At 36.7% G+C, this 14,575-nt stretch overlaps 2 protein-coding genes across 7 annotated transcripts in view; one reads left to right on the forward strand and one right to left on the reverse strand.

Annotated features, from left to right (window-relative positions):
* Positions 1–10,213, forward strand: part of LOC110674761 (hormone receptor 4-like) — a 177,062-nt gene extending 166,849 nt beyond the window's left edge. For all 5 annotated transcript variants that reach the window (XM_021839038.1, XM_021839034.1, XM_021839056.1 and 2 more), the window contains 2 exons: positions 8,281–8,947; positions 9,454–10,213. In XM_021839038.1, coding sequence (XP_021694730.1) covers positions 8,281–8,947; positions 9,454–10,086 — 1,300 coding nt within the window. In that variant the 3' untranslated portion in view covers positions 10,087–10,213. The remainder of the gene's footprint in view (positions 1–8,280; positions 8,948–9,453) is intronic.
* LOC110674773 overlaps positions 859–14,575 on the reverse strand; it is a 42,708-nt gene continuing 28,991 nt past the window's right edge. The window contains exons 6-7 of one of the 2 annotated variants that reach the window (XM_021839072.1): positions 10,238–10,305; positions 859–1,318 (exon numbers count right to left, since the gene is read on the reverse strand). In XM_021839072.1, coding sequence (XP_021694764.1) covers positions 10,239–10,305 — 67 coding nt within the window. In that variant the 3' untranslated portion in view covers positions 859–1,318; position 10,238. Of the gene's footprint in view, positions 1,319–10,122; positions 10,306–14,575 lie in introns of those variants that run through there. The other variant, XM_021839065.1, reaches the window with a different exon arrangement.

Consider the following 14,575-nt stretch of genomic DNA (forward strand, 5'->3'; position numbering starts at 1 on the left):
CTGTGAGAATCATGGAGATGCAGAGATGCACTCGGTCTCCAAAATTAATGAATATCGCAAACATTATTTTCTTTATCTAACGACCGTAACATCAAAACACAACACAATCTTCATCTATGTCATTAGATGATGGTCATCTATGATCATGCTCAATAACATGTTTAATAATCAGTTTGAAATTACCTTAGTATTTTATTATTTGGTCAATTACAAAATGGATTAGATAATGATAATTTTAACTTAGAAACATGTCTTTGGAAATGACAACCATCGAGTGGAAACGAAAATATTTTAGTAAAACGGCAAAAACTCAACAAAACAGTTTGAAAATGCAAATTTATAACAAGAAAATAGCTTATAGAAAGCGTTAGCGTAATTACGGTATACTTCGTAGATTGGATACTAGTAACATTCATGTTTCTTTTTGATAATCTCATTCAGACTGCTTTCAAGAACAAGGATGGGGAGCATTCCTTGATCCAATCTTGAACAAGAGTGCCAAAACCATGAATATTGCTATTCCCGGCCACGCCCATCTTTACCGTAACATGGGGTAGGGGGAGGAAACGTTGATATAGCACTTACTTAATGAGAGGCCACCGACTCAGCGACACCCTCATAATTAAATCACTTAAGTGCTACGGAGTTGGGGTGAGGAAAGGTATTTGGTCAGGATTCGCCTGAAAAGCTGGCGATAGACACAGAGCATTTGATGTTTAATGGTTTTAAATTTAATCTTTCGAATGCCGACAATCAAAAGAGAATAACAATTCTTTATTTGAAGTATAAACAATATTTTCCCCCCTCCAGGGTCATCGGATATATGCAAAAAAAAAGATTGTACAATCCTGTCTAAATCACAATAAACAAGCGGCTGTCTACAACGCATAAACCGAGCAATAAAAAAAAAATTAAAAAAAATGCACGCATGGCCAACTTTGCGACAAGCGACTGATCCATCATTGATTACGTCTTCCGCCCTCGAACACGAACACGATTGATCACGATACCAGCAAGCAATACAGTCGAATGACACTATACCCAAAGTCGATTTTTTTTGCATCTTGCCAAAACGCGTGAACTGAATAAAAATGGATTCCGACCATGCAAATGCATTCCGTAATCAAAAACGCGAAAAAAAAACCGCCCGCGGAACTTTTGCCATGGTAAAATGGAACAAACTCACCAAATTGCCTGCAACATCCGCAATCTTCTCGTCATCCAAATCCCAATGGCCGAAACTCTTCTTTGGTTACAGGACCGAAGGCACAATGTCACACGTTTTCCTTTTACAGCACTAATGGCCTTCAGAAAATAACTGATAGAAAGAGAACAAAAACAACCAGTTATGAAGAGGGAGATTTTGTTGTTTTAAAAACTATTGATTCTCAAAAGTTATCACCAAATAAAAAATAAGCATAACGTTAGAAAATAAGCAGTCTTTCCCGACCAGTGGATTACATCAGCATTGTTACAGAGTTTATTACTCAGATAGCACGTTTTTTCCAACAAAGTACACTGAAGAAACGAAACGTATGATTTTCTTATGGAATAACGCAGAGGCGCGTCCACGTTCAAAACCATGGGTAGGACAAACTTTAGCAAACATTTTATACGCAGTGAAAAGAAGAAAATTTTAACCCTGGGTTGGAAATTGAAAGTTACTATATTTGAGAGGCTCAAACACAACGCAGTGTAAGTGACATTTTGGTCGTTTTCAGTTGAGTTTAGAAAATTCTTTTGTTTCCAAGCGTTCTAACGATATTTTCAGGTGACTTTTCTGTCCAACTAAAAAATAACATGATTCTTGGAAGACCCGTTTGTTTTTTTTTTTTGACTCCCATACAATTAGTATAGAATAAAAAAAATGCTGAAAAAACTTCAAAGAAGATTGTTACAAAACAAGGTTTTTGTCACCGGCATCCCTTTGCATCTCACCCCTTGTTTTCATGCCAGCCTGTATCATTTTTTTCTAGAAAGTTATAACTCATCCAATTTTTTCTAAAAAGTTATAACTCCTCCAAGATTTTAACCAGTGATTTATCAATCGTTTTCCCTGGGACATCCTCCAAGATTCCCGGTCAAAACATTCTTTTTTTTTGTTTCAAGAATTCTTCCAGAAATGTCTCCGGGGAAATGCCAAGAAATTTTTTCTGAAAAATAAATCGACGAGATATTTCTAAAATAAACTCCTCATCTCAAGTGATATTAATTATTCTACCTTTTGACGTTGACCTTTTATCTGTTCGTACCTACGGTATTTCTGAGCCATAAGTACTGGCTGCAGTTGGCACTGAAGTGAGACTTCCCGAACTGTGAACTGATTAACATATTATTTTATTCTTTATTTACAGGATATAAAAGAACGAGGATCTCTAAAATAACTCATGTGTTAGAAGGTTTTCTAGAAAATTTGCTGAGATAATAAGGCCGGAACAAATCTTAAAATCTTCTTTTGTCACCTTCCATCAAAATGTGTCGAGGGGGGGACAAAAAATAATAAAATGGAAATTCAGGGAAATTCATCATTTTTTATTCTCATATGGTGAAAAACAATGTTTTGCTACAAATATCCATCTAATCAAAATGTTTGAATAATAAACACGACATTTTTTTATTGTTCGTAACATCGATCGTATAACATTTTTCATAAAACGGCTTTCAAATTGCACTCTAGCTATTAACAATTTCAAGAAGACTACGAAAATTTTGCACTTTTTTGCAACTAAACATCATATTTAGATTGTATCAATATGGTTCAACATGTATGTAACATTAGGGCGATTCCAATTTTAAAAATGTTTTAAAATCCAATCTCTCATATCTTCCTTATAATCTTCACCATAAAATAGCATTCTGTGAAATTTTCAGCTTTCTAGGTGGTGATTTGAAGGTGGCCCAAAGACGATGTAGGTTTATATGAAAATTAATATGCAGAAATTCTGAAAAATGTTCCAATTACGTTAGCACTGTAAGTACAAACATATCATCCCATAGGGAAAACTTATTCTTCATGTCTTAAGGCGCACAAATGTCAGAATTGAAAAAGCAGTTTTCTCCTCTTAAAACAACAAATTGATGAAAATAAAAACACACAGCCTTTTTATTTGGCAAATCAAAGAGCTGTGTGTTTTTATTTTCTTGTTTTTACTTTTGTGCCATTTTTTCTTGCGCCTTAATGAAGGAAGTTGCTGAGGAAACAAATCCGTTTTGAGCAATTTTTGTTTGGGATTTTTGTAGATGTTTGCTGGGCTGTGAAGCTAAATAATAGCTAACAAACTCATGAATATCTTTTCTTCTATCGGTCGGATTGAATTGCTCTCTTCGACTAACTTCTTTATTATGGTTTGAACAATGAGTTTTTACTATGGGATGATAAATTTTTACTTACATTCCAGTACTAACGTGCTTGGAACATTTTTCAACATTTCTCCATAGTAATTTCCATATAAACCAACATCGTCTTTGGGCCACCTAGAAAGCTGACAATTTCACCGAACTCTATTTTTATGTTAAGGTTTGTAAAAAAAGTTATAGGAGATTGAATTTTCAATTTTTTTAATTTTGACTTTCCTGGGCATTAAGTGTCATCGTACCTGCCACATAATATACGAATGAGAAAATGGTAACTTTGGCAAATAAGTTAATAACTGTGAAAGTGTTCATAAGGACACTGAGCTGAGAAGCAGGCTCTGCCCCAGTAGGGACGTAATGCCAAGAAGAAGAATTCACGAAAATCATAAAAAAAACTATTTTCATAGGCCACACTGTTACAGTAAAATAAACAAATTGAGGACTTGTAATCCAATAACACCTGTTATCTCATATAATACAGTAAAGACGAATTACAAAGCTAGCTAAAAACACGAAGAATAATGGAAACCTACACTGAAAATAAGATATTTTATTTATTTTCCCCTTCTGACTTTTTGAAAATTTTGAAGGGGGGGGGGGAGACAAAAGTAAAATTTCAAATTTGTTCCGGCCTAAGAAAAAAAATCAATCGAATCTCGGGATAGTATTCCGCAGGATCAAAAAAAAATCTGGAATAGCATTGGACAGAAACACTATAGAAATTTGTGGAATAATCGAAGGAATTATTGTAAAAATTGCTGTAGTATAAACTGTTGTGAAGACTTAAATGAACTCTAGCAGATTGCATGGGGTATTTTTAAGTAGGAGTAATACTTGGATGAAATACTGAAAAAATTCCTAGAGAAAATATTAATTTGTTCGAAGAACTCCTCAAGAAAATTTAGATTTTATGAAAGAAACGTGAATGAAATTTTGAAGGAATCCACATCCAATTCTTGCAAGAAATTCTTGAAGACTAACAAGTTCTGTTTAAAGATTAGTGGTAAATATATGATGGACATTCTAGGATAGTTAAAAACCCATCATCAAACTCAAAATACCTGAGGAAAATACTGGAGGTAGTAGCTTTAACTTTGGAGTCTTCATTGATTTCCTGAAGCAAATTCTGGAAAAATTCTTCTAAGCAATCTTTGAAAAATCGCTGAAAGGATTTCTGGGAGAATATCTAGAAGAATTTCAACAGCAAAAAACTGTGAATTTGTTTTTTTTATTTGCACCGAAGTGACCGGACTAATCGCAAAAGTTTTCAGGAGAAACTGAAGATGCTTGAAAAATGCTTCATCGCGCAGAAATTCCAACAAATGTTTCGCTGGAAATTCATGAATAATTCAAAAATAACAATCTTTCGAAAAATCGTTTTAATCTGTTCTAAATATTTTTATGAATGATGCCACAAAAACCAGTAAGAAATGATAATTATCTATGGATATTCCAGGAACTTCTCAAGAATTGCTTCCAGGAATGTTCACGGCAATTTGTCCCAGAACATATACAGGATTGGCCGTAGATATATTTAAGACCCCATTCAGAAATGCCATAGAGGATTGGTCTATTTGATTTTCATTACAGATATTCTCAATCGTTCTTTTCATAAGCCAGAACTTTTGGGAATCATGTACAAACCATGTCATACTTTACTAGGCATGAGAATGCAATGATAAACATCCTAACATATCATGTCTTTCATTCTCCATCAGAATAAGTACGATGTTGATAGTGTTCTGCTGATCTAGTGTAGGGCAAAATGGTCCAAAATGCCACTTTAAGGATTTGTGTCGTTTTCTTTTAATGAGATCGACATTTTAACACTATTCCTAACAGTAACTTTATAATATTTGCTAGCTACCACATTGAAAACATTTCCCAAATTTGAGTTTTTCAACGGTCTTAAATCGTTTAGAAAAGTTGCTTAGCTTAGCTTAGCTTAGACTGACTACACATATCAATGGTTGCTATTCCGTGATTGACCGAAGTCAGTGAAAATGCACAAAGAATCAACTAGAAGTTCGGCTGGGATTGGCCATAATCTTCTTCAATGTGCATAATGCAGTGCCTCTATTTATACAGGGTCAATAACGGCGCCGGCCACGTCCTTGCAGTCAGGTGGGATTGGGGGAAGGAATGTTAGTGTGTAACCTTTGCTATTTGGAGACCGTGTTTGCCTCTGCATCTCCACAAAGGTTACTGGGAGGGATGTTTGTTAATGAGAAGGATCGTTGGGTCACAGGATTCACTTTGATAAGCGATTAGACCATGACAAATAATGATTTGTGAGATATATACATGCTTTTTTGTAAATATAATATTTTCATTTGATATGAACAATTTCTATGTAGTGGAAAATTATGCCGACACTTGAGGTGACGAACCATTCAAAGTTTGTTGAACAAATACCTAAATGTAACATTCCTACAGCTGTCAGGACGGAAGCATGTGTTATTATATTTTACTTATTTGAAAAGAAACAAAAAAACTTGATTGGTTGGAACATCATAGAACACTCTTATTCTTATGCCGACACTTACAGTGGCGAACCATCCAAAGTTTGTTGAATAAAGTGAACTTTTCGCAAGTCTACACTTGTAGTGTCGAACCATTCAAAGTTTTTTTTTTTTTAATTACAAAAATAAAGGTAAAAAGGGGTGTTCTGAAAATAAAAAAAAATGTGAAACATAAATAATTCATGAATGTCTTAAATCGTTTAGAAAAGTTGGTTGAAAAATGGGGGTGGTTCAAAACGACCGAATGGGTGGGGTAGAATGCCATTTAGTATGGAGAACTAGTAGTTAGCAACCATGTTACTCCATGAATTTGCTCTGTGGTATGGAAACGCTTGTTCGATAATAAAATCATCGAAAAACCTTAATATTTAGGCAAAAAAGTGAAAAATGTCGAATTTCACCGGGAATTTAAGGAAAAATTTATGAGTTTATGTTCAAGGGTTGTAGCGGGGTAAACATATTTCAACATCGTTTGGCAAAGAATACAAATGTAAACGCTGTAGGGATGATTTAATGAGGTGAGCCATTTTACCCCATCAGTGCGTCTTGGACCATGTTCCCCTATTTGTTTTGTTGAATCGTGGGTCGGACAATCCCTTGACTGTCCTACCCAGGTGTTTTCGTGCGTAGTACATGTTCTACCTGTCCGACCCACTTCCCGCGCCGCTGGAATAACGACATAAGAAGTATTTTGTTTTCCATTCGAGAGTCTTATAACATTCCACAACAGACTTATGAAATAACACTCATTGTAATGAGATATAATTTCATAAGGAACTCTTTTTGGTTATCAAACGCATTGATCTTTGGCTTTCATAAGACAATCTAATGGAGTGCGATTTTCTTAACAATTTCATACGAAAATCTTATGAATTACGAGGAGCGATGCTAATAACATAATATTCACGATTGAGATTGATAAGCGCGCGTATGACAATGATTAGTAACACTTGTGAAAAACAGTCGACTTCCTATCAAAAAAACATCATACAAAATTCTTATGGAATAAAGACATAAGAAGCATCTAATGAGACTCATAAGAAAATCTTGTGAACTTCCATCGATCATTGCGTTCATAATATAAATGGGTATAATATCAAAAGATACTCTTATGAAGGATCATAGATATCAATTATGGAATTCTTTAGGACCATTATGTATTTAGAGAATCGCTCTTTGAATTCAGGAATATAAAAATATTCATAAGATCTCTAATGATAACGACAAGAATCTCTTGTGAATATCGGACGTTTTGTGTTTCATAAGAATCTAACGAAAGAGGGAAAACCAGTCAAGAAATCAATTCGCAAGCGTTCTCTTATGGAATTCATACGTAATTTTTGGCTCCGTGTATGCTATAGCTTTGGCTGGTTGGTAGTTAAAACAACAAAATGCATAGCAACCTTTCCTCCACGTTAAATTAAATTTTAACAAAACATGATGTAATATACGCAAAATTTAAACACAATTTGTTTTAATTTAAACAAAAATGTAACTTTTTTGTGTTATTTTTGATAGCTGAATTAAAACTAAATTTGTTCTGTTCATAACATAAATAGAACTGACCATGTATAAGCAATCGCTTACAGATTCTCCATAACTAAATTTGTTATCTATCTATATAAAAAAAATGGAATGGTGTTTGTATGTCACGAAATGACTTCCGAACGGGTCAACGGATTTGAATAATTATATTTCCGTTTTGTTCGTCAAGTGTTCCGACGTGTTTGTGTGTATAAAAATTCCAGGATATTCACCGGGAAAGTCGGAAAAACGGGCGTGAACGGAACTGTCATTTTGTATGGACGATTCATAGCGTTTTTTACCAGCCTACTTGATGGCAAGACGAAGTTTGCCGGGACCACTAGTATTTAATAAATTATGATATAATCGAGACACATTTTTTTGTGATGCACTGTTCGGGTTACGTAAATGGAATCTGCATATAGTGGCGAAGAAGTCGCAATTTAAACAAAGCTCGCTTGTTGCACACATCACGAGCGTGGTTCTGCCGGTCATTGCCGATGATGCTCTTTATTTTTCAAGGCATTCCTGCAAGAATTTATTGATGATATTTGGATCATTTTTAACAGAACTCCCGATTCACACTCTGTAGAAGTTCTTGGCTGAATTGACATAGGAAATTACTGAAGTTATCCTTGAATAATTTCTGGATAACGATCGGAACAAATTTCTCACAATTCATAAAAAATAGAGTATAATTTTAAGAATTTCTAAATTATATCAACATTCTAAAATCACTGTTAACCGCACATCCGTTGCTGCATCCAATCCATTAGTAGAGAATATTTTCAACATTCAACATACCTCGCTGATTTTCATCTTACAATTAGATATAATTAGAGTAATACTTCCCTTTCCGTCTGTTCTCATCTCTTCACAGCATCACAATCGAGCTAACGGCGAATGGCTACAACCTTACCGGCACCGGCATCAAAAGCGTCGGCTCTACGGATACTCTGTACCAGCGGATAAATGGTATCTCAACGACCGGCTCGGAGTCCATTGTGCCCCGGAGTCGCAGCCGAAGCAACAGCCACAGCAGTAACCTTCAGCCATCATCGGCGTCTTCCCCTGAGTCTAGTCAGCAGAAATCACACGGGTTCAGCAGTAAGGTCGATCTGTTAAGAACGTTGTCTACGCCGCAACCTGTTGATCAACGAACCGCTTCTTCCAAGAAGATTGACCAAGGAATCGGAAATGGTGCCACGCAGGGGGGATCTTCCCCAATGGTAGAACCCATCTACGCGGTGGTAGATTTGAAAGTGAAGAAAGCTCGACGCCTGAACCAGCTCAGGGAGCACGATTCGTTGGGATCAGTTGAAGATGGGACGGAGGACGAACACAGTATCAAGGTAGATATGGTCCGAGATCAGGAGACGGGTCGGCTTAAGGAGAAATCTCGGAGTACCAATTTACTGCCGATTGGGGGAAGTGGCTTCGGTGGAAGTAACGATTACGAAGAGCTTAACGAACTGATCGCGGAGAGCTTCATCAACTTTGGGGACGACCCGGAGGACTCCAACGATGGTGAAAATATCTATGAACCGGTGAGTAAAAATTGCGTAACTGTCTGGGCCGTCTATTAGTTACGTAAGGGATCATGGGGGAGAGGAGATTTCAAACGCGCAATACAATTTATTTTAAATTTTCAGAGGTTCTGTGAATTGTATAAAATTTTTTTCGCAAGCTTAAGGTGAAGGTGCATCGAAGCCAAACTTCAAATTTTCAAGAGCACGGATCTGGAGAACCAAACATTCGATTAAACTGAAAACTTAATCGATTGGTCACTAGCTGGTGGTGACCAATCGATTAAGTTTTCAGCTCAAACGGATGTTTGGTTCTCCAGATCCGTGCTCTTGAAAATTTGAAGTTTGGCTTCGATTCATCTTCACCTTAACCCGCAATATACATCATGTGGATGTTAGCACAATTATTATTTTTGATTTTAAAGTAAACTGTATCTTAAATATTATAAAGTCATCAAATTATAGCATTTTTAGCCAAGCATAGTTACGAATTAGCAGCCCCTAACTTGAGTTACCATCTTTTCCAGATCAACATTCCGGAAGGTCCCCTGACGTCATCATCTACCTCTCTTCCCTCGAGTCAACCGACGTCAAGCTCATCCCAAATGAACAACCTGTGGCACAACCTGAAGAAAATGAACCTCAATCACCTGTTCAAACAATCCAGCTTACCGGAGAAACCAAACCAAAGATCGGCCCTCGATGACGACCTCACCGCCAAAGCGTCCACGTTTAGCGAGTTCAGCAAAAAGTTCGGCCACCACCGACGATCGATCAAGAACAAAATGCGAGGTCTATACGATCGTGGCCAATCGGTGGAAGCCCCCCTGACAAAAGTCGGATCCCAAGCGGACGAGAAGCAATCTCAGCAGCAGCTCCGCGTCACAAAGGTGGCCTCGGAGAGCCGACAGCACATGTTCAGCAGTACCTTCGGCCGAAACAAGAAATCCCGGAAGTCGCTGTCGTTCGATGATTTCATACCGCGCAAGAAGCACCATCAGCACCACCTGAACGGAGTGGGGGTCATCTGCAAGTCGGACAAGACCAACAACGAAAAGCTGCACAAGGAGCTGAAGCGGCAGCTGTCGAAGCGATCGAACAGTAGCAGCGGTGGCGAAGGTAGCTTCCACGATGGGAAGAACGGCGGGATCGAGTTGTAAACCTGACAGACAATCTCTGTTTTTTAAGTGTTTTTATTATTATTATCGATGTTAAAATTGTAAGTCACAATGTTTTAAACGCTAGTAATAAAACCAAATGTCTCGTGTTGATTATGGTAGGAACAAGTTTGCGGGTATTTAATGAATTTACCTTACTTGAAGAAGTTCTCCTTTTGGGCGTCTTGCTGATCTGAAGTTGAAGATAGGAATTCGTTGATTCTGAAATTGGAAAAAGGAATTAGTGAACAATTGTATTCAAAGCTGTTGATAGTCCTGCTTTGACGTTGTTCGGTTTCACCTAAATGAGCTTTATAGATTAGGGTCCGATACCTCTTATCGAGTGGAGAGTTTCTCAAACTCTCTCTCAGCACACGATAGTAGATCGGGTGGTCAGCACCCCGATGTCCACTCAGTCTTTAGTTTTTCGCTAGCCACCGGTGAAGGCATACGTCGGTCAATAAAGCACGTAATTCCGCTATAGTGATCCAATAAAGTGTCGTTTTTAATGGACATAATGAAGGTGTTCCTTAGTGAAGAATGTATCACGTTACTATAAGTACAAGTGCTGATGTGCTGTGCTCCCGATGAACTAAAGTGAACCACCACCATTCGCTGACCACGTATCGCCGATTTATGCATGTTTCCCGACCTAGGTGAGCCACGACCTGCCCAAACAGACGTGAATCTCCTTTCAGTTCATATTTGAATTGTGGAATATGGAACCTTTTAAGTCATATTTATTTAACTGAGAACGAAAAAGCGGCACTTCTGCTGGAATACCTAGATGAATTTATGAGGAAAATCATAGAGCAATACCGTGCAGGACTGAAAACCGTATACCTAAGAAATGAATCTAGTAAGAAATTGTTCCCAAAATTACTCCAGGAATTTCAGGAACTCCTCTAAAAATTGATAGGGAAAGACGGGGTGAGACCGCCTGCCCAAACAATTTAATTTATGTATTTAAATCAAGAATCAAGATATACTTTCCGACGCAGCATGTCATTTTTTTAAAGTAATTCTTCATAAAATATCTCCAAAAAATTCACAACAATTTCAATGGTTTTTAACCCTCTAATAATCTTTTTTTTATTTTCGATCTAAAAATCATTTTTTGTTTTCTAAAATTGATTTGAACACACGTGTTGAGCGATGGTTTATTTTCATTTGCGAATTTATAAATTTATTTGAAGTTTTACATTATTTAAGAAAGTATGATTTTTTAAATATTTCTCTGTTATGTTTCATTTTTCATAAAACTAACGAAAAAACATTTTTAGAGTAAATTTAATATCACCAAGCTCTACTTCTGTGATAGGTAGGTTGTGGGAAATTATGAAATGTGTAAATTTTTAGATGACACTTCAAATGAAAATCAAGCATACGGGTTATAAAAAAAAAGTTTTTTCTTAACTACAAAAATGCTTTAAATGTCACAAAAACTTTCCTTATATGCGTTTTATATTTCAAGGTTGTCGTAACCGATGCCGACGGACAGAGGGAGAAGTCACTCGCTTACTCATCCGTCGGACATCCTAAAACAGCTAATATTGTAAACCAAGCCGGCAGCAGTGAGGAGACTCCAAAAAACCTCACTGCAGTCCGGCTGTGGTTTAAATAAGCGTTTGTCCCTGCTGCTGTTTTTTTTTTCAACTGCTACTGCTTCGTACAACTGTCGTCGATCAACTGCCCGCTGCACGAACTATCGGCTGATTTTATATTAATTGTTTTCTCGTCTTTCTGATCTACCTTCAATGTATTGGTGATCAGATTCTACTATTTCACTCTCAAGCCAAGGAATGATTAGGGATGCTCATATTTGTTGAAGACCATTAAGAATCGACTACTACTATCATATTTAGTTCGCTCCATGTCACTATCATTTAAGTTTATTCTATGTTGCTATTATTACCACAATCTCTCTCACAAAACAAATTACAGATTTTGAGGAAGTTTTACTTCCCTAAACTTTCTCAAAAGCTGAAAGATTTCATTACAAATTGTCAAACTTGTCACGAGAACAAGTACAACCGCAATCCTTTCAAATATCTCCTTCAAGCAAACTTCATTCCAAACGCTCCTTTCAAAATCGCTCATATCGATATCCTCTTCCTTGAAAATAACCACTTCCTTACCTATATCGACAAGTTTTCCAAGTTCGCTCAGATTAAACATATTGATTCAAGAGCCGCTGTCGATATTGTTCCCGCCGTAAAGGAGATCCTATTGAAATATAATCCGCCAGAAACATTAGTTATGGACGGCGAAAAATCGTTCATGACAGGATAACTGGTAAACTTTTACAACACCCATCATATCGAATCCTACATTACCGCAACCGGTCGTAGCGAAATGAATGGTGTTGTAGAGCGTTTCCATTCCACAATTTTGGAAATTTATAGAATGACAAAACAGGAAAATCCAGGAAAACACGTTCATGATTTAATACTTTTATCCCTAAATAAATACAACTCCACCATCCATAGTAGTACAAAACACACTCCTTTAGAAATTATACTTCCTTCTCCCAGAACCCCAGAAATTATCGAAAAAGTATTTAAAAATTTTACAGAAAAACAGAAAAAAGACCTGAAATACCATAATAAATAAAAAAAAACTAACAGAACTTGAATCTACCCAAGAAATATACGAAAACGCAAGACAAAGAATTGAACACAAACCTCGATTCAAAAAGAATAAAATCAGACAGGTTAACAAAAGTACAGTAACTATGGATGATGGGAGGAAAGTACATAAAAACGATGTCAAGGTTAGGAAGATTTAACTCTCTTTTTATTATACTCTCTTTTCTGAGAAACCAATTTGAACAGCTAAAATTCAATCAATTTACAAAACTCACTTCGCAAAAATGTGACGAAATTCAACAAATACTTTTAATTTTTTTTTATATAGGCACTCCGTGCTTGTGGCCACTACTGTGTCGGACTCAGTTGATCTGTAGCTTTTTTATCGATACAGATCTATTTTCAACTTATCTATATTTACATCTAGTTTCACTCTCTCCTACCTGTTCGGTGTGATAGCAAAAGAGCAGAAGAGAGTGAATGCAGATGTAAATATAGATTAGCTAAAAATAGAACTGTATCGGTAAGGAAGATACAGATAAACCTGATTCAAGCACAGTAGTGGCCACGAGCACGGAGTACCTTAAAAAAAACCTTAATATCTGAAAGAATTTCGAGGATTTTTGGGAATGATGGGCTACTATTGTAGATTTGTCAAAGATTTTGCAAAAAATGCAAAACCTCTGACAATCCTTCTAAGAGGGGAGAGAAGTCCTATGTCTAACAAAAAGATTTCGTTGAGTGTTAAAGAAAAACAATGCTTCCAAAAGATGAAAAGCTTACTATCATCCTCCGACATATTGATTTATCCTGATTTCAACAAACCTTTCATCTTGACGACAGATGCCTCCGATTTTGCAATCGGTGCTGTCTTATCTCAAGGTGAGTTAGGAAAGGACCGACCTAAACACTTTGCGTCCACAACTCTATCTAAGTCAGAGGAAAGATGTTCAGTGCCCGAAAAAGAAATGCTGGCTATCCACTGGTCACTTCAGACTTTTAGAAACTAGGGTGCAGAGCTACTTGGGCACTTTAATGATTCACTTTGGCAGGGGGCAGAATTATCTGAAACTTTGCAATAAGAAGCGCTTTAGTACGACGCATATTGTGGCCAAATATGGGCTATATAGCTTTCAAAAATCCCCATTGCCGAAGTGAATAAAAAGTGCCAAGAATTGGGTCAGGCTCCCTACCTGTATGGGGCAAAGTTTAAAATATTGACGGACCATCAACCCCTCACTTTCGCACTATCTCCAAAAAATACGAATGCTAAACTGAAACGATAAAAGGCCTATCTTGAAGAACACGACTACGAGAAAATATACAAACCAGGAAAGACAAATGTAGTCGCCGACGCTTTTAGCAGAATTATCTGTTCCATGACAGCAATCCAGCATTCTGCCGAAAATAGCGACGACTTTTACATTGAATCCACGGAAGCACCTATCAATGCTTTCAAACACCAAGTTATTCTAAAGGAAGGTCCAGACAAAGTGACGGTAACCAACCCATTTCCAAATCATACTAGAGTAGAAATTTCAACAACCAACTTTAATGAACATTCAATTTTACAGATTCTCAAAAATCATTTTGATTTGTCTAAGGTTAACGGATTATTAACGACCGAACATTTGATGGGAAAAATTCAAGAGATATATAAAAAACATTTTGGCTCCAAAAGATCGTTAAAATTCGTTTCAGTCAGACAATTCTTCAACAGGAGGACGAACAATGGAATGTCATCCGACAAGAACATTACAGAGCACATCGTGGAGCTGAAGAAAACAAATTACAGATTTTGAGGAAGTTTTACTTCCCTAAACTTTCTCAAAAGCTGAAAGATTTCATTACAAATTGTCAAACTTGTCACGAGAACAAGTACAACCGCAATCCTTTCAAATATC

Source organism: Aedes aegypti, chromosome 1 (genome assembly GCF_002204515.2).
Source record: "Aedes aegypti strain LVP_AGWG chromosome 1, AaegL5.0 Primary Assembly, whole genome shotgun sequence".
Classification (NCBI taxonomy): domain Eukaryota; kingdom Metazoa; phylum Arthropoda; class Insecta; order Diptera; family Culicidae; genus Aedes; species Aedes aegypti.